This window comes from Pan troglodytes, chromosome 2, assembly GCF_028858775.2.
Source record: "Pan troglodytes isolate AG18354 chromosome 2, NHGRI_mPanTro3-v2.0_pri, whole genome shotgun sequence".
Classification (NCBI taxonomy): Eukaryota; Metazoa; Chordata; class Mammalia; order Primates; family Hominidae; genus Pan; species Pan troglodytes.
Genome location: NC_086015.1, coordinates 62,516,159 through 62,531,847, shown reverse-complemented (window position 1 = coordinate 62,531,847; position 15,689 = coordinate 62,516,159). Strand labels below are relative to the sequence as shown.

General features: G+C 40.7%; 2 protein-coding genes across 9 annotated transcripts in view; one reads left to right on the top strand and one right to left on the bottom strand.

The window, feature by feature from the left end:
• ACOX2 (acyl-CoA oxidase 2) overlaps positions 1-9,484 on the top strand; it is a 32,112-nt gene extending 22,628 nt beyond the window's left edge. For both annotated transcript variants that reach the window (XM_516559.7, XM_024355549.3), the window contains exons 14-15: positions 5,596-5,728; positions 9,334-9,484. In XM_516559.7, coding sequence (XP_516559.2) covers positions 5,596-5,728; positions 9,334-9,396 — 196 coding nt within the window. In that variant the 3' untranslated portion in view covers positions 9,397-9,484. The remainder of the gene's footprint in view (positions 1-5,595; positions 5,729-9,333) is intronic.
• A 2,767-nt stretch (positions 9,485-12,251) lies between these two features.
• The window catches only part of KCTD6 (potassium channel tetramerization domain containing 6), a 69,687-nt gene continuing 66,249 nt past the window's right edge, over positions 12,252-15,689 (bottom strand). For all 7 annotated transcript variants that reach the window (XM_063805954.1, XM_063805956.1, XM_063805953.1 and 4 more), the window contains one exon: positions 12,252-13,668. In XM_063805954.1, the coding sequence (XP_063662024.1) occupies positions 12,982-13,668 (687 nt within the window). In that variant the 3' untranslated portion in view covers positions 12,252-12,981. The remainder of the gene's footprint in view (positions 13,669-15,689) is intronic.

Below are 15,689 nucleotides of genomic sequence, written 5' to 3'. Positions count from 1 at the left end.
ATCTGCCAACTTACTCATGCGTCAAACCCAGAAATTGATTTACTTCCATGATGGTTCCTAAGTAGCCTTACTACTGCAGGGTAATTAGGCACATAACAGATTCTATGCATATCACTGTTTGGTGTCACAGTTCCCTGCCTTGATTAGTCACTATCTCCCTAAGATTTCTGAGATGAAAACTGAAGGGCGGCATAGTATGCTATGGATGCCAAGAACAAGCTCTCTGCAATGTTAACTGACCCAAACAGTTTTCAGTTGTTTAAGCGGTCATAAAACCTCAGCTGGGGGGACTTCCAGGTAAAGATGACAGATTAAACTATGCATTTACTTCTGTTCTTTCCCGAAACCCTACTAAAACATCAGTGAATGGACTGAAATTTTTTAAAAGGCATAAACCCACAAAGAGAAAGAGATGTCTCTGTGTTGTCCGGGCTGCTCTTGAACTCCTGGGCTCAAGGGATCCTCCTACCTCAGCCTCCCAAAGTGCTGGGATTACATGCATGAGCTAACACACCTAGCCTCTGTGAGTAATTTTAAGACTTTCCTTGACTCTGCCCTGGCAGAAGGGTAAGTAGAGGATCTGTGGACTAGGGAGCATCAGGTATAGTTGATAATAAGGCTACCCTTCAGAAAACACAGGGTTCTTTATAGGCCAAATACTGACACCTCCCTCCCCCAGACCTTTTTTCCCACTGGTTCCTAAAAAACTGGCAGCCAGACTAGTACCCTGCAAGAAGATGGTAAGATGATCCTTCTCTGGAGAATCTGACCAGCCCAAGGAGAAGGAGCTAAAGACACTGACATCAGAGTCCCCCAATTGTCCACCCAATTCACTCCATAGTGAACCCCATACTAGCAAGCATAGCCACAAGTTTGTAATCAGCTAGTTAAGGCTTTGCTTTTAGCTATGATCAGACACTCAGGGATCACCAAACACCTGAAGAATGCCCCTAACATAAAAGATGGAGACCAAAACAAGCAAGAACAAGGCAATTCAGAGGACATAAGAGAATCCACAGGGAGAAGAAAACTTAAAAAAAAAAACAGTGATATCTCAGAGTTAAGAGACGGTATTGCAACCACAATAAAAACCTGAATGCCATTATTTAAAACTAATATTCAGAGAACCTAAAAAAAGAGCTCCTTGAAGTTAAAAAATGATAATGGAAATGAAAAACTCAATGTAAGGACTGGAAGATAAAGTTGCAGAAATCTCACAGCAAGAAAGCAAAAAGACAAAAAAAAGGAGGACTTTTAAAAAGTAAGAGGACCAATCTTAGCTGTTCATCATCTGAAGAACGGGTCTAGAAAGAAGACAGAGAAAACAGAAGGAAGCGAATCATTAATAAAATAATTCAAGAAAACATTCCTCAAATGAAGGATACCAGTTTCAGATGAAAAAGGGTCACAGATGCCTACAGACTAGAGGAGAGGAGACAGGCACACACATGCACAAAATAAGTCACACTGTATACCATGTGAAATGGTAATACCTACCATGAAAGAAAGGATAGCAGGAAGTGGAGGAAAGAATGCTGGGGGTCAGTAGGGAGGAGGGGGAGCTACAATTTTAAGTAGGCCAGAGAAGGCCTCCCTGGGAGGGTGACATTTAAGGAAAGACCTGAGGAGAAGGTAGGGAGAAGCTGTTGTGGCTGCTAGGGAAAGAGCATTACAGGCAGAACATAAGTACAGTCATGCATCACTTAATGACCGGAGGATCCGTTCTGAGAAATGTGTCTTCAGGTGAGTCTATCATCATGTGAACATCACAGAGTGTACTTATACAAGCCTAAATGGTATAGCCTTTTGCTCGTACAGTCACACCTGCAAAGCATGTTGCTGTTCTGAATTCTGCAGCCAATTCTAACATCAATCACTAAGCAATAGGAATTTTTCAGCTCTATCATAATGTCATGGGACCGCCATCATATACATGGTCCATCACTGACCAAAACATCATTATGCAGTGCATGACAGTACAAATGTTGGAGACCAGAGTGTGCTTGGCATATCCATCCAGAGAACACAGAAGAGGCCACAGGGGCAGGAATGGCATGACTGCGGTGGAAAATGATGGCAGAGGGCAGAGAGTTAAGGGAGTACAGTAGGGGGTGGGAAGAGACGGTAAGGTAGATCATTGCAAAGACTTAAGAGAATGCGAAGGTTTTGAGCATGGGATAGAATGGGAGGGTTTTGAGCATTGGATAGACACAACCTAAAAGAATCTGATGTGTATTTTTAAAGGCTCGCTCCAGCTGCCATATTAAGAACTAAGAGTGAAAAGCAGGGAGATCAGCTGGATTGCTAATGCAATCATCCAAGTGAGTGATGATAGTGGATTGGAGCAGTGACAGTGCTGGAGGTGGTGGGAATGGTTGAAGTTTGAATATATCTTGAAGGCAGAACAGGATTTGCTGAAAGATTAGATGTATGGTGAGAAAGAAGAGAAGAATCAAGGTTTTTGGTCAGAAGGACAGAGCTGCCATTTACTATAAATGCGGAAGACTACAGGAGGCCCAGGTTTGGGCAGGGTGGACAGGAAGGAGTTGGGGTTCAGATACATTACTTTTGAAGAGCCTATCAGAAATCCAAGTACAGATGTTGGTAAGCAGGGGACACTGGAGGAATAAGTTTGGAAGTCATTGGCGTATGGTTGATATTTAAAGCCTTGAGAAGAACATCACAAGGAGTGCATGAAGAGAAGAGGTCCAAGTACTCAGTCTTGAGACCCTCGAAAGATAATAAGGAAGTAACCGTGGCAAGAGCTATTTCTGTGGAGTGGTGGGAGTAAAAACATGAACAGATCCAGTTCAGGAGAGAATGTGAAAATTGGAAATCATAAGCATAAACACACATAACACTTTCAGGGAGTTTTGTACTAAACGGGAGCCAAGGTGATGGAGAAGGAAATAGAGTCAAAAGCTTGTGTTTAAGATGGGAGAAATGATTGTCTGTTTGTATACTGATGGAAATGATCCAGTAGAGAGGGGATTTTTTTTTCTTGTACCTTTCTTTGAACTTGATCTTGGCCTCCCATCACGCCTTGTGTTTAAGAGCAAGGTCTTTGAGGAGATCCTTGTTGATGACAGTTTGTCCAAGAGGATATCTACAGAGTACCTTGTGGGCATGAGGTGATTGCAGTTATAAGCTTTTGCAAAAGACTTGATCCTTGACCTCTTGGAGATCTTCTTGCCTATGGCAGCTGTCACTTTGTGAGGATAGCAGTCAATTCCAGCTACCAAAGCATGACTGTAAGAATGGACTGAGGTGCCATCATCAATGTCCTTCATGATAATGGCTTTGCGTCCAGAGTAGCATCCAGCCAGGACCAGCACCACTTTCCCACTTTTTCATGAACTTGCCCATTTTGACAGCAACCAGCCAGGCCTACAGTAAAAAGAAAGAAGGGCATTTCCACTAACTTTTTACCCCTGAGGGGAATTTTGATGTTGTTGGAGAAAGGCAGGAGAATGTTGTTCTCCAGTATGCAAGAGGAAAAGACATCTAGTAGACAAGGAGGGACTGAGGCCTGAGCTGACAGCCTGAAGAGAGAAGGCATTGTATGTATAAATGCAAGGGTGGGAACTTACACAGATTCTCTTACTGCTTCCACTTCATTAGTGAAATACGATGTAAAGCCATCCAGGCAAAAGAGATGGGAAAGGTGGATAGTGTCAATCTGAGGATCAAAGAGATGGTAAGAAATAACTACCTAAGAAAAGGAAAGAGTAAATGAACAATGAGTAAATATTGCCATGTAATACGATTGCTGAGCTGCAATCAGGGCCCACTTGAGCCCTTATTACACCAGTTATGATTGTTTTTTCCAGCCATGTATAGCTACAAAGGTGGTGGCACAAAGTGGGTGGAAAACTAAAGACAAAGAGGTATGCGTTTTGCTAAACAGGTATGACAAAGCAAGAAAAATCGTTGAGTGTGTGTGTGTGTGTGTGTGCGTGTGTGTGTGTGTGTATATATATATATATATTTTTTTTTTTTGAGCGGGAGTCTTGCTCTGTTGCCCAAGCTGGAGTGCAGCGGCACGATCTCAGCTCACTGCAACCTCTGACTCCCAGGTTCAAGCGATTCTCCCACCTCAGCCTTCCCAGTAGCTGAGACTACAGGCACACACCACCACACCTGGCTGATTTTTGCATTTTTAGTAGAGACAGGGTTCCGCCATGTTGGCCAGGCTGGTCTCGAACTCCTGACCTCAGCTGATCCATCTGCCTCGGTCTCCCAAATTGCTGGGATTACAGGCGTGAGCCATCGCGCCCAGCCTGTTGAATGTATTTTTGAGAGAGTAATAGAACATGGAATTTCAGCTGGATAAGGAATGAAGTGAGACCACAAGGGGGCAGGGGGACATTAAATTGGTGGTAGGGCTCATATGATGTTGGGGATCATCAAGAAAGGATTACATTGGATACAGTATCCCAGTTACCACCAATGCTTTAATGACACACAATCATCATAATGTCAATACTAAATATTGGTCTGGCCAAAATTATAACTATATTGGGAGGCCCGAAGGCCAGGAGGAAGAAGAATGGGAACAAGGGGAGGTAGGAGTGAAGAGAGGGGGTGATAAATATAAATCTTTACCTTTTGAATGAAGAATCAACAGATAATATCTCAAACTGAACCATCAACAAGCAGCAATATAAACAAGATATTTTGACATTCAGATAAATACTGAAATATCAATTAAAAGATTGAAATTGCCAGCCGGGCATGGTGGCTCATGCTTGTAATCTCAGCACTTTGGGAGGCCGAGGTGGGCAGATCACCTGAGGTCAGGAATTCGAGACCAACCTGGCCAACATGGTGAAACCCTATCTCTACTAAAAATACAAAAATCAGCCAGGCATGGTGGCGGGCGCCTGTAATCCTAACTACTCGGGAGGTTGAGGCAGGAGAATGGCTTGAGCCCAGGAGGTAGAGGTTGCAGTGAGCTGAGATCGTGCCACTGCACTCCAGCCTGGGCAACTGAGACTCTGTCTCAAAAAAAAAAAAAAAAAAAAAAACAGATTGAAATTGCTTCTGAGGAAAAAGAAGTGGAAATCAGACAGGTATATGCTGGTTATTTATTTATTTATTTATTTTGGGACAGGAGTCTCACTCTGTCGCCCAGGCTGGAGTGCAGTGGCATGATCTCCACTCACTGCAACCTCCGCCTCCTGGGTTCAAGTGATTCTCCTGCCTCAGCCTCCCAAGTAGTTGGGACTACAGGCATGTGCCACCATGCCTGGCTAATTTTTTGTATTTTTAGTAGAGACGGGGTTTCACCATGTTACCCAGGATGGTCTTGATCTCCTGACCTCATGATCCACCTACTTTGGCCCCCCAAAGTGCCGGGATTACAGGCGTGAGCCACCACGCATGGCCGGATATGCTGTTTTTTAAACAAGCCTTACGGAACCCTTTGACTCATTATACTATGCACATATAACTGATTAAAAAAAAAAATGCTGAATTGTTTGAAAAGCGAATAATCATGCAACCTCTAATTAGGTATTGTTATTCACCATCCAAGACTAGTTTGATTCATAAGAGCAATCTAAAATACTTACAAACTCTTGTTTCCTATCCCAGGAAGGATGCCATCCTGTTAACTGATGCTTTTGACTTCACCGATCAGTGTTTAAATTCAGCACTTGGCTGTTATGATGGAAACGTCTACGAACGCCTGTTCCAGTGGGCTCAGAAGTCACCAACCAATACTCAGGTAGTTGAGTGGAACACATTATAAATTATGTAAGAAAGCAGAGAACAGGCAGTGAATACACCTTCATGTTCTCCCATTTTAATTGATTCCCGTTAGGTTGGCAATCACTTGGCGTAGCACGTCTGTTTAAAATATTCTTAGAGAACACATAAAAGAAACAAGGAGTGGCAGTATGGCCTGGCAGGAACTCTGAGCCTGGATTGTAATCAGCAAAATGCACTGCTCGGAACTTAGTAAAGGGAATTAAGAGGAAGGCCCAAGCTCTAAATCATGGCTTGACAGACCCAAGGGCATACACACAGAGTGGTAAACTGGCTTTTAAGTAACAAAAAGAAGGAGATAAATCACTGCGGTAACTGAACCACCTTATTTTCAGCCTTTTAACTTTCAGTTTTGTGTAGATAAAAGTAGGTATTCAGAAGTGGTAGGAAGCTTGAGGGATGTCTCTCTCAGACCTGATTGCCTGCTAGAGATGATACCCTCTCCTCTTCACTCTAAGGAATACAATCCAAGGAGCAAAGAAAGCTGCTGCACTGCCATTAGTAGCCCAGGAAAGCCATATGAGTGACAATTGAAAGGGTCATGCCAAAAAAATCCCCAGCCATCCTAGGAGAGCACACCAGAACTCTACATCATTAACAGCGAGAAGACGGGGAGGACTCATAAGGTCCCAACACTCAAGGGCCAGGGTATGCTCGCAGCTCTCTGCTTATGAGCCTCTTTGGGAAAAGTTGTAAATGTCAATGAATATGTTAACAGGAGTGAGGTAATAAACCCTGTAGTTAGAATATGAGGAACCAATATTTAATAGCAGATTTTACATAGATGATCAAAACAAAAAGTCTATAGGTACAAAACAGATTATTTTAAATTTTATAGTGCAAATACATGATTCAGGTGGTGAAGCTTTCTTTTTTACCTCTTTGGTCCAATTTCAGAAAAGGTGTCTTAACACCACATCAAATTGGCAACTCTCAGGCTTTCATTCACACCCAGCATGGTGTTAGACTTGCTCTTAACAATTTGCAGCCTGTCATACCACATGGCTTAATTTAACATGATTATCTAAAGTTACAACACAACTAACCCATCTTGGTCACTCCCTGTCCCCAGAAAGACATCCTTTTAACTCAAGGAAATATAAACAATATATGTTCACTGCTTTAGTACAGTTAACCTACTTCCAGTGTGTTACTTTTTCTAATGATTAGATCTAACATTTCAATCTTGGCATAAAAATACAGCAGTCCTCCCACTCCAGACTAGCTTCCGTGGTCTAAAGATAAATGTGTGCCCTTTGGTGCTCCACAGAAAAACCCGCCCTGCTATAACACCTGTCAGAAATGCTGACATATATAGCCCAAACCTGTTATACTGGCAACACAGGAAACATTCTGGTTTCTCTAGAGAGAATGGAGGGGGCTTTCTTGTGTTTTAGTTGGTTTTAATATTTATTTTAAAAGACTTTAATCTGGATACTACATGGGAACATGTTTATCTAAACGAGAGGAATGACTGACCCAGAGGGTCAACACATTTGGGAAAACATTGATGCACTTCATCCCAGTCACTTCTATCTCCTTCCACTTGACTGTGAACAACGAAGGAGTCTTCACCTTCCCAACTCCAAGATCTATCACGGAGTAGACACTCCACGTCTATGGAATAAATGAACATGGTTTTACGACCTGCATAGTGAGACAAAGGAATCTGCTGCGTACACAGTGCCACACACTCTTGTCATCCTAGCTTATATTACCTTCCTAAAAAGGTGACAGGTATAGCACTGTGGATCTTTCACGCATGATAATTTGGGAATGTGAAGTTACAAATGACCTTAGTGAACTGTTTCCAGTCAGTTAAAATGACATGAGGCTGCCTGCTAATGTACGTGATCTTACATTTCTGGCTCCTTTTAGAGATCACCAAAATAGCACTTTTAAAGTGTATTTTTTAATGTGCTGTGGATAATTTTTTAACCCTACTCTTAAGATATGCTATAATTTTGAAGCTGCAATAAGAGACATTTTCCTCATTTGCACTAATAGAAAAAGGCACACTACAGATATTTTATGTATTTTTATTTATTATTATTTTTGAGACAGAGTCTCGCTCTGTCGCCCAGGCTGAAATGCAGTGGCACAACCGCGGCTTACTGCAACCCTCTGCCTCCCAGGTTCAAGCAATTCTCCTGCCTCCCAAGTAGCTGGGATTACAGGCACAAGCCACCAAACCCAGCTAATTTTTGTATTTTGTATTAGTAGAGATGGGGTTTCACCATGTTGGCCAGGCTGGTCTCAAACTCCTAACCTCAAATGATCTGCCTGCCTCAGCCTCCCAAAGTGCTGGGATTATAGGTGTGAGCCACCATGCCTGGCAGATATTTTAAATAAAACAGCAGCTATGTTGAAACACGCCCTGTAGACATAAAAGTACAGACAGGAATATATTTCACTGACATTTTTCTACCAAAAGAAAAGTGCTATGCTAAGCTAAACATCTTAGAATCATAGGAGAAGCTCTCTTCTGTCTGGGGCAGCGTTGAGCTTTATTCCTGGACAGGATGATGTGCTTTCTTGGTTTAACGGAAGAATCATTGGGGATAATTTCAAAACAAAAATCCTGTTTTTCCCCAATTATTCTATTGTAAAAATGTGTCCAAGTAGGAGTTAGATGCATTAAATACATCTACTGATTCATTCATTCAATAATTCAACAAATATTTACTAAGTACATGCTTTGTGCCAAAAACTATTCTAGATACTGAAGATACACTGGAGAACAAGAGTCATAAACCCAGACTGAGTGCAGTGGCTCAAGCCTGTAATCCCAGCACTTTGGGAGGCTGAGGCGGGTGGATCACTTGAGGTTAGGAGTTTGAGACCAACCTGGCCAACATGGCGAAATTCCGTCTCTATTAAAAATACAAAAATTAGCCAGGTGTGGTGGTGCACACCTGTAATCCAAGGTACTCGGGAGGCTGAGGCACAAGAATCGCTTGAACCCAGGAGGCGGAAGTTGCAGTGAGCCAAAATCGCACCACTGCACTCCAGCCTGGGCAACAGAGCAATACTGTCTCCAAAAAAAAAAACAGTCAAAAGCCCAGTGTTCGAGGAGCTTACAGTTTTAGTGTAGACAGGCACACACACACACACAAAGTAAATATTATAAAAGATGAGACTAGAACTAAGAAACAAAGAATCAAGACACTGAATTACAGCATAATGAGGAAAACCTAGTCGGACCTAGAATACTGCTTATATGATCCCTATCTGGTTCCTTGCTTTGTGATTAATGTTCAGTTTCAGAGAGCCTCAAAGAGTCAAGCCTTTTATTTGTACGAAATTCCGAAAGCAAGTGATAAGCTGTGTTTTTAATTGGCCACCTGCATCCACAATTTAAAATCTGCATGAGAAAAGGAAGGATGCCCTTTGGAAAAAATGTTTCTCCATATGTTCACACAAAATGAGTCTTAGAAATAATTTTTAAAATTAAGAATCTTACGTAATGTTACTTTTTGAAGCTAGAGACTTAATTTGAAAGTAAAAGTCATTAATCCTGGCAGAAATGTACTGTGTTAATAATGCGTTTCTTTCTACAAACAGGAGAACCCTGCCTATGAGGAATATATAAGACCACTATTACAAAGTTGGAGATCCAAGCTATGAAATAACCAACAGTATTCAAGAAGCAACCAGCACCATCATGTGATAATGGTACTATGGCATATATGCAACATTAAAATTTTAAATTAGATATTTATGTTTTAGAGTCATTATCTTTTAGATACAGTCTGAAGTGATATATGTGAAATAATACCTGTGATTTACTTCAAAATAATCCATAGGAGAAAAAAGCCAAAGTGAACAGTTGTTGAAGCTGGTCAATGGGCAGGTACATGAGTGTTCATTACACTATCCTCTCTACTTCTGAATGTGTTTGCAATTTCCAGTGGGGCGTGGTGGATCATGCCTGTAATCCCAACACATTAGGAGGTCAAGATGAGAGGATCACTTGAGCCTAGAAGTTCGAGACCAGCCTGAGCAACATAGAGAGATGCCATCTCTACAAAAATAACTATCTCACGCCTGTAATACCAGCACTTTGGGAGGCCGAGGCAGGTGGATCACGAGGTCAGGAGATCGAGACCATCCTCGCTAACACGGTGAAACCCCGTCTCTACTAAAAATACAAAAAAAGTAGCCGGGCGTGGTGGTGGGCGCCTGTAGTCACAGCTACTTGGGAGGCTGAAGAAGGAAAATGGTGTGAACCCGGGAGGCAGAGGATGCAGTGAGCCGAGATCGCGCCACTGCACTCCAACCTGGGTGACAGAGCGAGAGTCTGCCTCAAAAAAAAAAAAAAAAAAAAACTGGCCAGGCATGGGGGTACATGCCTGTGGTCCCAGCTATAGGGAGGCTGATTGCCTGAGCCCAGGAGGTTGAGGCTGCAGTGAGCCGTGATCACATCACTGCATTCCAGCCTGAGCAACAGAGTAAGAACCTATCTCGAAAAAGAAAAAGAAAGAAATTTCCCACAGTAAAAAAACTGTACCACTGTCCATTTATAGCATCTATTTGGTTAAATACAAGGATTTTGCTGTAGATCTAGCAAAAGCCAATAGGCTCATCAGTTAGTGTGTTTTTCGCACACATTTATCCTTGGGTTTAAAAGGACACACATACATGCACACACACAATCCTCCTAAGTGCGTATACTTGCTGTAATCTAAATAAAATACAGCTCTAAGAATGCAACTATCATTTTTTAAAAATCAACTCTTCCACAGTGATTATTTAAAATTTCATTAAAAGACATAACTGTCTCAAGTTACCCAACTATAATGAAGCTACATTTTTCATATCATTTTCAATTGCCCAATTAGACAAAACACTCTAAATGTCACTAGACAAGTAAAATGGCAAAAAAAAAAAAAAAAAAAAATTCAGCTGGCTACTTTTCCTAATTTACTCATATAAACAATCATTTCATTGTTAATAATCAGTAAATTTGAGAAAATTTACCAAAAGCAAACTTATCTCCAGTAAACAGGACAAGGAAGAGGCCTCATAAGTTTTTAACTTTTAAAAACTTGGGCTGGGCGCAGTGGCTCATACCTGTAAACCCAGCACTTCGGGAGGCCAGGGCAGGTGGATCACCTGAGGTCAGGAGTTCAAAACCAGCATGGTCAACATGGTGAAACCCTATCTCTACTAAAAATACAAAAATTAGCCGGGCATGATGGCACACACCTGTAATCCCAGCTACTCAGGAGGCTGAAGCAGGAGAATCACCTGAACCTGGGAGGCACGGGTTGCAGTGAGCCAAGATCACGCCACTGCACTCCAGCCTGGGTGACAAGATTGAGACTCTGTCTCAAAAATAAATAAATAAAAATCATTTAAAAATAAAATAAAAATAAAAACTGGAAACTAGTATTATTCCTATTTCCCCACCTGTTTTCAACCCAAATCATTTTATTTCATATGGACCTCAGCTAGCTCAACAACACGTAACTGGTTGGGCCTTTTTTTTTTTTTAAGGTAACTATCAAATCAATTTTAAATACAAGATAATTTTCCAAAATGATAACCTTGTACTCGTATATTGATTTACTGAAACCACAGCAACCTGTCAATAACATCAAAGGATCTTAGTTTGAAGATGGTGAAAATAGGGTAATTACAGGTTTCTGGATGTGGGTCATTTGTCACATTTTAAAATAAATTTTCAGAAACGTGGGCAAAAATAGACATAAGGAAGTGTTGTCATCTTCCTTGCAGAGAGAGAACCTCAGAACATTCTCACAGAGAGGAGAAAAGGAGTGGCCTGCTTGCCCCAGGGCACACAGCCTCAGAGCTCCACTCTTCCCTTAGAAAATAGGGAATAAATTACATGACTTCCTTTTATACTGTGGTCTAACAAAGTAGGAAGTCTCAGTACAATTAAAATAATCCTTCCTATGAGTTACTTTCAAGAAATAGAAGCACATGAACTATGCAAAAGAAGACTACAGTGAAATAAATAAAAGTACGTGTATTTCTCCAAGTACGTGCATTTCTCCAACCGTTCTAGGTCATTCATTCACTGCAGTTTGTTTCTTCTCTTCAGAAATAAACTTAACTTTGTTAACAAAATACATTTGTGGATTACCACAAAACATGAGCATAAAGGGCTAAAGTCATTTTGTTCCTGTGCTTAGCACAAAACTGAAATAATGGTCATAGAACTGTGGGCAATTAAAGTAAAATCTGTAATCTTCAACATAAATTCTTTTGAAAAAATATGAAAAACTGTATGTTCACTGTTCAAATATGCACCCTTTTAGTCAAAATTAATAATTCCATCCATCCTTGCTTCAGTGACGCAACAGTTCTTATAAACTGCAACCTAAGATCCCACTGTGTCCTCTCAAATCAAATACAAATGTGCTATGGGCAGTAAACACTGGGACATAAACAATGCATATTTTAGACAAGAAATATGATTTTCTCCCCTTAAGTAATAATAATCAATAAATACAAACTTAATTTTCATATTTCATTTTTTATTAGTTTTTTTTTTTTTTTTCTGGTAGACAGTACACTTGGGAATTATACTGCACCAGGCATAAAGAGTAAGTTTTCTACCACAGGGACATTTTGTATTCAGAATTCAATATAAATATTTCTAGTCAGACATTTCCATGGCTACAGATATTTGGTTCCTTGATTTATATGCATAGAAAGAAACAGTTGTCATAACTGTAAAAAGCAGTACTTAATAAGTACTTTTAAATGATTGGAACAGTTTTCCTTTAATATTACAATACTACTTATTTATTGGTTTGGAAACTAGGTCACCCTACATGATGTTTTGATTTTTCTCAAAGGCATCATGAGTACTCTGCTTATTCTTTCATTCTTGTATTTTTAGCCTTCTAGTTGAGTTAGGGACCATTTTATCAGAAATCATTTTAGCACTGTAATAAGAAAAGCTCTGTTAAGGGTAGATTATATACCATAATGATTTTCAGACTTCTTTTTATAAAAAAGGTATCTGGAGACTCTGAACAGGCACATGCATACTCAGGGGGAAGGGAACAAAACATGGAGGAGTCTGCCAAAGCACAAAACTTCCTTCTGGTCCTCACTGCCTTCAAATAAATACAACTATTTAAAAGAAAAAAAAATATCTCACACTGTGATTTAAAAAAAAAAATCAGTATCTTCCATTTCCTGGAGAGTCTTTCCAGGAACCTGTGGCAGGGTCGGAGATCAGTCGTCTGTCTTCCGGGCTAGCCTACAGAAAGTCCAGTTGTGCTCCACTGTGTTTTCATTGGCCCGCTCACTCATGTGATGCACCCGGGTGTTGCGGATCGTGAAACCTTGTTTTGTAATGTATTCCATCAGGTGGACCCTAAGAGAAACTTCCTGGTGATAATCACAGGGTCCAAAAGTAAAGGAAACCTGGCAGTCTCTGGTGTCCATCATGTGCTTATTCCACTTGGTAAAATAATTTGAGATGCCTTCTAGTAAGGAATGGACCTTAGTGGTGATGGTTAGTTGCGTTATGATGACAGCCACTGGGTTGGAGTACTTAGAAAGCTTCCGAGTACTAGACAGCTCCACAACTTCTTCAAAAGTATCCATGGGATACAAAGGCTTAGGATCATTGAGACACTGAATCAAGGGCTCAATCTGGTAAAAATCTGCTTCTTTCCGAAGCAGATCAAATTCCTTAAAATCCAACGGTAAGGTCAATTCTGAAGTTCTTAAGAAGTTGAGGACATATCGGAAAAGAGGTCCATCTCGATCAATAAAGTAATTGCCTTGAGGGTCTCGAGCTGTGGGGAAGTCCCCCCCAAACATAGCTCCAAGCATGGAATCCGGGTAACGCGTCAATGTGGTGAGAGACGTTGTATACAAGTGTCCACCTACATTTAATGTGACTGGGTCAGTCATCTGAAATTTGTAAAGAAATGATCAGTCATCTGAAATTTTTAAATACTAACTTTGACAAATTAAGAAAGTAAGTGATACTGAGCAAAGCCCAAGATTCTTTCAGGCTATAATGTATTTAGTAATCCTCTAATGCAAAATGACTTTACTACCAGCAATAAACCCACCCAGATGAAGTGATCTAACATTTGCTTTCAATAGAAAAAAAAAAGGAGAAATCCAATTTCTCTTTAAAAGACTTATGCTAAGAATACAGGGCATTGACTTCCAGAGCCACATCATTTCAGGCCCATTATCTATAGAGTTTTCAGGCCAGAATATATTGTGGGAAGGGAAAAGCCACGCTAAAATACACTTTTTTTTTCTGATTTTTTTTAAGGCTTGCATTTTTCTGAATTTAATTTAACATTAGATAGAATTAAAATGATCTGATAATATAGACATTTACTTTCAATATTTCTTTGGTTTCTCCCCCTCAAACAAAAGGAACAAACTATGAAATTTGTTTTTAAAATAAAAAGTTGGCCCAGATACAGTGGCTCATACCTGTAATCCTAGCACTTTGGGAGGCCGGGGCAGGCAGATTGCCTGAGCTCAGGAGTTCAAGACCAGCCTGGGCAACATGGCAAGACCCCATCTCTATTAAAAATACAAAAAAAAAAAAAAATTCACTGGGCGTGGTGGCCTGAGTAGTCCTAGCTACTTGGGAGGCTGAGGTATGAGAATCACTTGAACCCAGGAGGCGGAGGCTGCAGTGAGCCAAGATCACGCCACTTCACTTCAGCCTGGGCGACACAGAGAGATTCTGTCTCCAAAAAAAAAAAATTATTTAAATTAAATTAAAAACTGTGCAGACCTAATCTTGGTAACTTTTTCATGGAAGTGATACTTTCAAATACTAAGTTAAAATATACAGTTTAGTCAATACAACCAAGCCAGAAAAGCATCACATACCCAAAAGCTAACAGCAGCCATAAAATTTCATAATCTGATAGTATATTCACTTTTGTAACATTAATGCTGCAATCTGGCCTTTAATTTTGAGAAGCAAGCTTCTCTTAAAAAACATACCTTCAGTTTTAGAAATACTATTTACGAAAAAAATAGGCCAGGTGTGGTGGCTCACACTTGTAATCCCAGCACTTTGGGAGGCCAAGGAGGGTGGACCACTTGAGCCCAGGAGTTGCTGACCAGCCTGGGCAACATGACAAAACTCCATCTCTACAAAAAATACAAAATATTAGCCACACATGTTGGTGCCCACTATCGTCTCAGCTACTCAGGAGGCTGAGGTGGGACAATCACCTGAGCTTGGAAAGTCATGAGCTGAGATCACGCCACTGCACTCCAGCCTAGGGAAAAGAGCAAGACCCTGTCTCGAAAAAAAAAAAAAAGGAAGAAAGAAAAAAGAAAGGCAGACAGAGACTTCAGGTACTAGGCAAGTAAAATATACCTTACACCAAAGGAATAGAAAAATAGGGAGACATATGCACACACAAAAAATGCAAGCGGGGAGAAGAGGCACTTTCTCAACCATTAATCTCCCAAACCACAACAAAATATCCTCCAAACTCACTAGATCCTTTTGTAGTCACTATTCATGAAGAAAGAGCCTTCAGAGCAACACACTTGAAAAAATAAAAAATCACGTTACCTCTCCAGTGATTATAAAAAGTATTTGGAAAATCCATTTTGAGTTTGATTCCATTAAAACACCAAACAAAGGCAGAGGATCATTTGAGGTCAGGAGTTCGAGATCAGCCTGGCCAACATGGTGAAACCCTGTGTCTACTAAAAATACAAAAATTAGCCAGATGTGGTGGTGCACGCTGATAATCCCAGCTACTCAGGAGGCTGAGGCAGGAGAATCTCTTGAACCTAGGAGGTGGAGGTTGCAGTGAGCCAAGATCGCGCCACTGCACTCCAGCCTGGGCAAGAAGGCGAGACTCCACATAGAAAAAATTAAAAAATTAAATAAAAATTTAAAAAACACCACACAAGACAAAAACGCCTCCAAAATACAT